Source organism: Orycteropus afer, unplaced genomic scaffold (assembly GCF_000298275.1).
Source record: "Orycteropus afer afer isolate SDZICR_OR568_19922 unplaced genomic scaffold, OryAfe1.0 scaffold00647, whole genome shotgun sequence".
Lineage (NCBI taxonomy): Eukaryota > Metazoa > Chordata > Mammalia > Tubulidentata > Orycteropodidae > Orycteropus > Orycteropus afer.
The window spans coordinates 984,060-994,532 of record NW_006922234.1 but is presented as its reverse complement, the minus strand read 5'-3'; the positions used below and the strand labels follow the sequence as shown (position 1 = coordinate 994,532).

Below are 10,473 nucleotides of genomic sequence, written 5' to 3'. Positions count from 1 at the left end.
TCCTTCCAAGGAGTGGCTGGTGGGTTTGAACCGCCAGCCGTCTGGTTAGCAGGCAAGTGTCTTAGCCACTATGCTACCAGAGCTCCCAACTAGCCTCTTTAAATTCATGACCACAGATCTCCAATGACCACCTAAACTACCTGGTATCCTATGATGTTTGCCTAGCAACACACCTTCCCAGCCCTGTAGCTGACTATTTAATATCTGCTTGCTCCTCCTCACTCTCAGGGGCTTTTTTTTTTTTTTTTCTCTCACTGAGAAAAGAACAGAACTGTCTCATCTTCCCACCATCAAATCTACCCATTTATATGCACACGTGATCATATTCTTTGTTGTTAAAATCTGCTCAAAGCTAATCCTAACACCTCTTCTTGTTTACTGGTTATTCTCAATAAAATTTTACAGTCAGATTCAAGTTGTCTAGATTCCCTTTCTACTTCCTGTAGAAAATCCAGAAATAGACACAAGTACATGTAACAATTATATGATAAAGGTGACATCTCAAATCCCTGAGGCAAAGATGAATTATTTTTAGTAAATGGTGCTGGGACAACTGGTTAGTCGCTGGGGAAAAAAAAAAAAATAGGATTGATAACTCACACCATATGCAAGAATAAACTACAAATGGATCAATGATCTAAATATAAAAAATGAACACATACAAGTACTACAATTATCTCAACAAAGACATAGTTTGCAGTGTACAAGTCTTGCCCTTTTTTGTCATTGTTGTAAATATATCTATCACATAACTTTTGCCAATTCAACTTTTTATACGCTTATTACCTACTGGAATGTAAAAGTTGGAAACAAAGAAGAATCACCAGTAGTTGGAAAATTTTGCCTTGGTGACAGAAATAAAGCTGGAGATCGCAAGATATAATTTTTGCAAAACCAATGACTTACTCATTGAAAACACGTTTTTGCAACAGCACAAATGGTGGGTTTACACGTGGAGTTCACCAGATGGACTACACGGGAGTCAGATTGACTACATCTGTGGCAAGAGGCAATGGAGAAACTCAATACCTTCAGCCAAGGCCAGGAGCTGATTGTGGAACAGACCATCAACTGCTCATATGCAAGTTCAACTTGAAGTTGGACAGTTAAAACAAGTCCATGAGGGCAAAAATATGATCTTAAATATATCACTCTTGAATTTAGAGACCATCTAAAGAATAGGTTTGATGCATTGAACACCAGTGACCGAAAACCAGAGGAACTGTGGGATGACATCAAGAACATCATCCATGAAGAAAGCAAGAGGTCATGAAAAAGATGAGAAAGGAAGAAAAGGCCAAAATGGGTCAGAAGAGACTCTGAAACTTGCCCTTGAGTGGAACATAGCTAAAGCAAATGGAAGATATGACAACATAAAAGAACTAAACAGAAGATTTCACAGAGCAGCTCAAGAAGACAAAGCCAATTGCTATAATGGAATGTGCGAAGACTTGGAGTTGGAAAACTGAAAGGGAAGAACATGCTTAGCATTTTTCAAGCTGAAAGAACTGAAGAAAAAAAATTAAGCCTCGAGTTGCAATATTGAGAGATTTTATGGGCAAAATATTGAATGATGCAGGAAGCATCAAAAGAAGATGGAAGGAATACACAGAATCACTGTACCAAAAAGAACGGGTCGATGTTCAGCCATTTCAGGAGGTAGCATATGATCAAGAACCAATGGTACCGAAGGAAGAAGTCCAAGCTGCACTGAAGGAATTGGTAAAAAAAAACAAGGCTCCAGGAATTGACTGAATACCCATTGAGATGTTTCAACAAACAGATGTTCTGCTGGAGGCACTCACTCAGCACTCAGTTATGCCAAGAGATTTGGAAGACAGCAACCAGGCCCACTGACTGGAAGAGATCCATATTTGTGCCCATTCCAAAGAAAGGTGATCCCACAGAATGTGGAAATTATTGAACAACATCGTTAATATCACATGCACGTCAAATCTTACTAAAGATAATTCAAAAACAGTTGCAGCACTATATTGACAGTATATTGACAAAGAACTTCAGAGTCTCTTTTGGGGCAGAACTGTTGAAAGGCACTGTCGCTTTAGGTAACGGAGCTGCCCTGTAAGAACTGGCATCCTTTAGGACATCCTGATGCAACCCACCATCTATCTCCAAATTCCTTGTGAAAAACATAAACTCCTATTTGTTTAAATCGTGCTTCATTGAGTATTCTGTTACTTGCAGATTTTGTTGTTGTTGTTATGTGCCGTCGAGTCAGACCCGACTCATAGCGACCCCTCCTTGGGTTTCCGAGGCAGTATCACTACGGAAGTAGATTGCCCCTTCTTCCTTCCGAGGAGTGGCTGGTGGATTAAACTTGCAGATTAAGCATCCTTAATACAAAAATTATCTGGAAAGGGCAGAATAGTCAACACTCTAGGTTTTGCAAGGTCTATCTGGTCTCTGTCACATATTCATCTTTTCCTTACAACCCTTTGAAAAGATAAAAATTTGGAACTGGATAGTGGTGACGGTTACACAACATGATGAATGTGATTAAGGGCGCTGGATCACACATATGTAAATAGTTGAAATGGCAAATGTTCTCTTCTATACATTTCACCACAATAAAAGATTTTTTTAAAAAAAGAAAAACAAACAAACAAAGGAAAATCCATTCTAAGCTCATAGACTGTCCAAAAACCAGTCCACAAGCCAAATTTAGCTCCCAAGCCATAATGTGCTGACTCCATGATTAACGGGAGAAGTTCTGGAAGGGCACATACACACGTCTGGAAATGTCAAAGCCTGAGCAGTAACTGTTTCCGAGTAGCAGGTTACTGGGTGACATGAAGTTTTTATTCCATATACGCATATTTAGTTTTTAAATTTTACTCATATTTTACAATCAGCATTTATTTGTGTAACATTTATAATTTTTAAAAGATCATGCCCACTATGGACAAGGCTGAATTATGAAGTATTTTAGAAACTTAAAAGCCTCCAGACATTTTCTTCTTCCCCACCCTCATATCCTCTCTAAACTTACCAACAATGTGTCTCCAACTTCTCCATAAAGTAAAGGGCCCAGGATTCCTGATTCATATTGAATAGTTTCACGAGTCCGAAAGGTTTCATCTGTGTATGCAATAAATCGGACCTTTTTGTACTTCTTACCAATCCGCTGAGTACCGTTGCTTAAATACAGATTTTTATGACTTCTGTAGGAGAGGGAAAAAGAGGAGGATGTGGGACGGAAAATTCTAGGTGAGGGACAGGAGGCTGGAATCCAACTGTAAAACAATTGGTATGATTTTATACAGGACAGGAGTGAGCTACATTAGCTTCCAAACGTGTTAATGTCGCCGCCATCCGATGCCGTACACGAACCTAACCCTACACACGGCCTGAGGATTTGTTTAGAAAAATGGAGGAAGAGTCCCAAGGTGCTTACCTGTCAGTGGGGGGCAGGACTCCGGGTGCATAGTCCCAGTCCTGTTCCTCAGCAGCGATGTAATGGATCCAAGTTTTAGGGTGCTTCTTGGCAAATGAGCGAATTTGGAGAAAAGAAGGGGTGTCATCATCGAACCTGACCACGTCCATGTCAGAATCATAGAGGTCATCCTCAAAATCTTCCTCTTCCTTATTTTTCCTCCGTACTTCGACTTCTTCTGGGCAAGGCTCTACTCGGACATAAGCTTCCATGCCATCTGTGATTCCGACAAATCAAACGGTATCAGATTCCTGCAAGATTTCCTTGCTTTACTTCTATGATATCATTCATTCTTCAAGGCTCTCTCTTAAGTGCCCCACCCCCTCTGCACACCAATATCTGTTGCCACTTGTACACGGCTCGTCTGGCCCGCATCTGGTCCTGGCTGGTTTCTTTCTGGTCTTGGCACTCCTCATTTCCCTTCTGCTGGCGAATCCTCTGCCGGATTCATCTCCCACACGTGTTACTGCTTTTTCCCAACTCACTCATTTGCTGTTGTCATACATATGAACCTTTCACTTCTAGAACTGGCTCTGAGCCTTGTTGTTGTGGTGGTTATGTGCCGTCGAGTCAAACCCGACTCATAGCGACCCCTCCTTGGGTTTCCGAGGCAGTATCACTACGGAAGTAGGAGCCTACCACTCCCCAAATTACAACCAAGGAGACTTGAGGAATGTCTGTTTTCAGCATTTGAAAGCCTAGGTCAGATCGAGGCCAGCCCAAGTCCCCATCCCACATGGTGACCCAATGATTTCTATACTTACTGCATTGAATCAAAATACAAGCCACAAATTTAATAACAGCTCTCAGGAAAAAAAAAATGCTAGTGTACATACACATTTAAAACATAGTCGAAATTAATAAAAAACATGAAAGGGTACAACTTAGAATCACGGAACTCTGTCACATATTTTTAGCGCATGTCTGCCTCTGATCAGTTGCCTTCAGCGAGATCAGTGTCATCCGCAGCCTTTATCAAATGTGGGTGATAATAATCCCTGCCCTATCTAGGCCACAGGGCTCTTTTGTAAATCAAATACTCTTAAGAAGGGAGTTTCTTTACTGATGATGGGGCGCAGCAACCAACCAACCGCTCTGGAGTTCACATGGCCTTAAACACAGTTCAGCCCAAGGTCCAAGTTGACTGAACAATGAGGACTAAAGTGAGTGGGAGAGAAGCTATCAAAAGAAACAAACGACAACAAACCAAACTTTTCTTCAACACAGATAGGCTCAAAGTACATCTCCACTCAGCCTATCCCTCTGAGCACAGGGCCTTGTTTGGACTTTTTACACTTTGCAAGCTCCCCATCGAGTAGTCCTGGAAAACCTCCCGTATGCGCACTGATTTAGGCGTCCATGTCGCTTCTCCCGGTATCTGCTGTCACCTGACAGGCCCTGGGTTCCCCAGGTGGCTCCAGTCTCCTACTTGAGCACTAGGATATCTTCCAGCAGTTGCTGTTATTGATGGCTCTGATACCCTGTTCTACCCCACCTCCCATTTCCCTAAATTTCTCCTAAAACATCTCTTCAGCTACTACCTGCAGTTCCACAGTATTGAAGTCTAATTAATGAGATCAGGCTATGAAGCCAATGACATATTGTCTTCTTCTTTTTCCCCACCTTCCTCATCCCTAACCCTAACCCCTCCCCCTACCACAGGCATTTAACAAAACATCACCAGGTGCTACTAATACTCTGCATTCATTTTAATACTCAAGATACAATTTTTACTCTGGAAACTAGGAACTGGGCGATCTCCGTAGGTGCGAAATAATTCTAAGTCTAGAATGCCACTCTATGCAACACACTATATTCCTGAACACTGTGCAGTCAATCCCGTTCAAAGTAGAGCTGCATATTTACAGTATCCATTTTTGAGACCCATAGATATTACCATGTTGGTGGGAAGGGATATGACAAAACAGTAGAAACTGGCCAGGGTCCATCAGGAGTGTCTGAGCAGTAAGGAAGGTTATTGGTGAGATCTCCAAGGAGGCCTGGCGATGGTTTCTCACAAGAAATGTATGACCTTCAAGTAAGATTGAATGCACGTCGGGGGTGGTGCCCATTCCAATCACATGCCAATAGACTGACTTCCTGTGACATCCAATCAGACCTGTAAATTAGGAATAAGACAGCCATAACTAAAGAGTATAAAATCTGAAATAGAAAACACTTTCTAGTGCAAGATGGACAAACTGACCTTACACATTTTAATGTTAGCCACAACTGTATATGGGTTTGACAGAGGCTCTTTCTACATATGTATCTGTATGTGCTGCAAATACATCCATGAATATAGTAGAGCATACAGGGGGCAAAGTTACGGAACCTTCTTCATCACAACAAAACACCTTGAGGGAATGAGTCGCTGGGCCTGTGTGCTCAGGACCATAGCCCACAAAGATGATGATGTCCTACATCCTAGTTTGGTGAACTGTGACTGGAACCTTAAAAGCTTGGGAGTGGCCATCTGAAATGTAACTACTGGTCTCGCCTGTCTGGACCAAACAAGAGTGAAGAACATCAAAGATGCGAGGAAACAATTATCCCAAAGGACTAGTGGTTCATGAACCCTAGCGTGCACAACCCCGAGAGCAGAAGAACTATGTGGCGTCTGGCTACCACTGCTGACTGCTCTGAAAGGGGCCACAACGAGAGGTCCCAGAGACTGGGGGAAATGTGCAACGAAACTCACAATCATTAAAAAGACCAGGCTTTCTGTTTAGATAGAGATGGGTGGAACCCACAAGATTGGCACTAGGCAACCATAACACTCCTCATCACAACCCTACAGCAGAGGAAACCAAGGCCGAGAGAGGTTCACGCAATATTTGAACAACCTCTTTTGGCTCCTAAAACTTTTTCACGCTCTTTACTAACCACTATCATCCTCAGGGAAGCCTTCTTTGATTCTCTGGTGTAGGTCAAACTCTTTTATTTCATGTTCTCATAGAATTCTGTCATTTTCCTTCACAGGAATTTTTATTTTCATTTATTATGAACCTTGGTTGTCCACTCAGAAATCTGATTGTGAGCTTGATGCACATTTTCATGGCACTGGAGGAACAATCAGCTGCAAGAGGCCAGGAATCTGTGGGATTTGTTCTGGCATCGATTTCAGTAGACCCCAAGGATTCTTGAGCATGTACGTACCTGGCAGAGACCTGTTTACGTAGCCGTTAACTGTGTACATTTTCGGCCAGGACCGAGTGGATGCAGAGTCCACACCCTGTGGCACGAATTCATCTGCTTCTGAGTGCCAACTTTTCCCTAATGATGCAGGAGGCAAAGACAGAGGCAGATAAGTCTCTCATGGGGTGCAGATGACGCACACTCTCATTTTCTTTTCAGCAAAGTGGTCACAGAGGACATATCTTCTCAAAGTCCGTGAGTGGGACAGAGAAGACAATCATGAAAAGGCAGTCATTTTTTGTTCAAACTGATTACCCCTCCCTGTGTTTTCCATAAGGAGGTCTGGTGGTGCAGCGCCTAAGGCATTTGACTACTAACCTGAAGGTTGGAGGTTCAAACCCAACAACCACTCCATAAAAAGAAGACAGGGCAAACTACCTCTGTAAAGATTTACCGCCTTGAAAACCAAATGGTGGTCACTATGAGTCGGAATTGACTTGATGGTGATGGGTTTGGTTTGGGTCTTATATTTTTGTCCATATAGAGCCCTGGTGGGACAGTGGTTAAAGCATTTGGCACCTCAGCAAAGGGTCGGTGGTTGGAAGCCACCAGCTGCTCTGTAAGAGAAAGCTGTGGCACTCTGCTCCTGTCATGGTTACAGCCTTGGAAACCCTATGGGGCGGTGCTTGTCTTTCATTTGCATCCTGAACAGTAATGTAGCTTATGATCTTTCCATAATCACCTCTGAACAATAATATCCCACAATCTCAAGTACTGCATGAAGTTAATATATTTTATTTTTTTCCAGGAGCCCACAATTAAAATTGAAGCTCACCAACCTTCATCAAATACAGCAAAAAGTAGTACAAATTCGTTCAAGGTCGGTGTCCTTTCTGTGGCCAGAGTCCCTGAAAAAGAAGTGAAAGGATTCGTCTCTGATTAAACAAGCCCGTTGTAGGAAATTGCCACTAGGTGGCGACATTGCTTCATCAATGACTCGTCAGCTAGTGCAGCCACCACTCCTTTGGTGTGGGTGAAGGAGAGGGTCTCCTATATAAGCGCAGGAGCCCTGGTAGCATAGTGCCTAAGGCACTTGACTGCTAACCAGAAGGCTGGCGGTTCAAACTCACCAGGTACTCCTCGGAAGGAAGGTTGGGCAATCTACTTCCGTAGTGATACTGCCTCGGAAACCCAAGGAGGGGTCGCTATGAGTCGAGTCTGACTCGACGGCACGTAACAACAACAACAACTAAGGCTGTCTGGGGAGCTCTGGTGGCACAGCGCCTAAGGCATGTGACCGCTGACCAGAAGGCTGGCGGTTCAAACCCACCAGGCACTCCTGGGAAGGAAGGCTGGGCAATCTACTTCTGTAGTGATACTGCCTCGGAAACCCAAGGAAGGGTCGCTATGAGTCGGGTCAGACTCGCAGGCAGGGAGTGAGTCACTTTTCATGTATTTGTGTGTATATCTACGTCTATCTGTCTTTTCTCCATGTTACGTTATAAAACGAATGCACTGCCTTCCACTTGGATCCGACTCATAGCTACTCCTCCTCGGGTTTCCAGAGCGGTATCTCTACGGAAGTAGATTGGCCAACCTTCCCTCCGAGGAGTGGCTGTTGGGTTTGAACCTCCAGCCTTCTGGTCAGCGGTCAAATGCCTTAGGCACTACGCCACCAGGGCTCCTTATATAGACACATATATACATATGGATGTATGTGTAGATGTGTGTCTATAGATAACAACAGAGAAAAAGGAAACATTACTAAAACCTTCATACTGTTCATGGACAATGTGGATACAAGCCAGTAATACAGAGCCTTTGCTACACTTGTGTTTGTACAAAAGGTTGTGAGCAAAGTAACAACTGCTCACATTAAACACCTAAACTCACAGTTCAAATGAACACCAGGTGTATCAGTATTTACAGTTTTTCAGGACACCAATAGGTTTGCATCATCTTTTAATTGTTGGTTTTGTTGGCGCTCTTCCTTAGCATTGCGTTTCTTCACTCGATTTGGAAGTTTTGTTTGCAGGCTTATTTTGAGCAGGAAGAGTTTTTCTTTCTGTGACTCCTGCATCCTTGATGCTTAGAAAGGAAAAATGAGCTTGGATTGAGAAAGTAACCAAATGTGCCCTGCTGTTTTTCAGGTGGGGACAACAGACACAGGTGAAGTGAGCTGCAAAGTAACAACGTACAGTATGCCACACTGCCACTGTCAAGTGTCACAGTAACTCTTCTTTGTTTGCTTTCTTACTCAGACAAAGTTTCCTCTGGAAAATCATAGACTGTCAGAAAGCTGTTTGAAATCATATCGCTCAGAAGGAAAACTTCCGCTCTTGCCTGCATTCTCGGGAAGCAGCTTTGCTCTCAAAGCCACGCGCAGAGCCCCAGATGAGGGTGTTTGGGCTCCACACTTCACAGCCACGGCATTGAGCACCCAAGGAACCTGGGCACATGATGTTGGTCTCTTTACACCCAACCCGACTTTGTTATGAGCCAGTTTAAAGGTTACCTCAGGGAAATCTCACCTGCACCCACCCTCCCCGCAGGCTCTGTTGGAGGGCGGGGTTTGTCTCCCCAGGGCTATCGGGGGCCCGTCCGCTTGGTGAGCAAAGGAGCACCGCTGTATTATCTTCTGCACGTTCATCCCCTTGGCCACCACTGCTCGCTTCCTGGTCCAGATTCCAGCCGGCGGTCGCTTCCATCTCTTTTATTGCTCTGCGTTCCTGAGTTGCTTCTGGTCCACAGCAGGAGTTGTCTTGTTTTGCAGCCGGCCCGGACCTGTTTGCTTTTCTCTGTTTATGGTTTATCTATCTTTGCCGCTGGTTTTCAGGTGGGGTCAGGGCTCGAGGTTTAGGATGGGAAAGCAGCAAAGTGTCAACATACTGTGCCATCTTGACCAGAAGTTCCACCTTAAAACTGAGCTCTGAAAACCTTATGGAGTCCTCCACCCGTACAAGCTTTAAATGAAAATTCCACTCACCTGTAAACTATGTGTCAAGCTGCCTAAGAACATTCTAATGCTTTATGTTTTTAAATTCTCATAGCATGAACCTGACTTTTCTTTTTCTTTAGGTACATAAGTCAATGAGATTCAACACAGCTTCCGGTTCCTGTAACCACCACCACCACCACCACCACCACAGAACAGATCCAACATCCCCAAACCCCCCTAGTGCCACCACCAGATACACACGCCTTCCTCCCACCCATAAACCTGCCACCACTGACTGTTCCCGTCATGACAGTTTTGCCTCTTGGAGGACAGCATTTAAATTCAGCCATACTACAGTACCTTTCGCCAAGCAGAATGTGTTGGAGATCCGTCCGTGTGGTTGAAGGCATTGATACTTGGTTTCGTTTTATTGCTGAGTTTTATTCCATGGGATGGATGTCCAGTTTGTTTAACCATTCACCTAATGAGGTACATTTTGGTTGTTTCCAGTTTGGGGTTCCACTAGGAAAGCGGCCATCAACATTCAAATAGATGTCCTGGGTGAATGTCAGCTTTCATTTTCTAGGGTAAATCCTCAGGAGTCAGACTAAAGTGTACCTTTATTAGAAATTGCCAGACTGTCTTCCGCAGCGGGTACACCACTGCACATCCCGCCAGTGCTGTTTTCTGCCGCTCGGCATTTTGCCAGCTAACTGTGAGAAAGTATTACTTCAGGTTTGCTAATAGGTATGTAGTGAGCGGTGCTTTACATTGGTTTCATGTGCTATTTGCCATTTGTGTATCTCCTGTGGTGAAGTGTCTCTTCAAATCTTTTGTCCATTAAAAAAACTTGTTCCTTTTCTTTTTTTTTTTTTTTTAACATGGGTCAATGCATTTTTGTTTTCTTATTGTTGAGTTTTTTTTTTTTGTTTTCTTATTGTTG

At 43.6% G+C, this 10,473-nt stretch overlaps 1 protein-coding gene across 1 annotated transcript in view; it reads right to left on the bottom strand.

Moving 5' to 3' along the window:
* The window catches only part of F8 (coagulation factor VIII), a 105,188-nt gene that overhangs the window by 73,734 nt on the left and 20,981 nt on the right, over positions 1-10,473 (bottom strand). The window contains exons 5-9 of the mRNA XM_042783081.1: positions 7,432-7,500; positions 6,614-6,730; positions 5,352-5,573; positions 3,416-3,671; positions 3,011-3,182 (exon numbers count right to left, since the gene is read on the bottom strand). Coding sequence (XP_042639015.1) covers positions 3,011-3,182; positions 3,416-3,671; positions 5,352-5,573; positions 6,614-6,730; positions 7,432-7,500 — 836 coding nt within the window. The remainder of the gene's footprint in view (positions 1-3,010; positions 3,183-3,415; positions 3,672-5,351; positions 5,574-6,613; positions 6,731-7,431; positions 7,501-10,473) is intronic.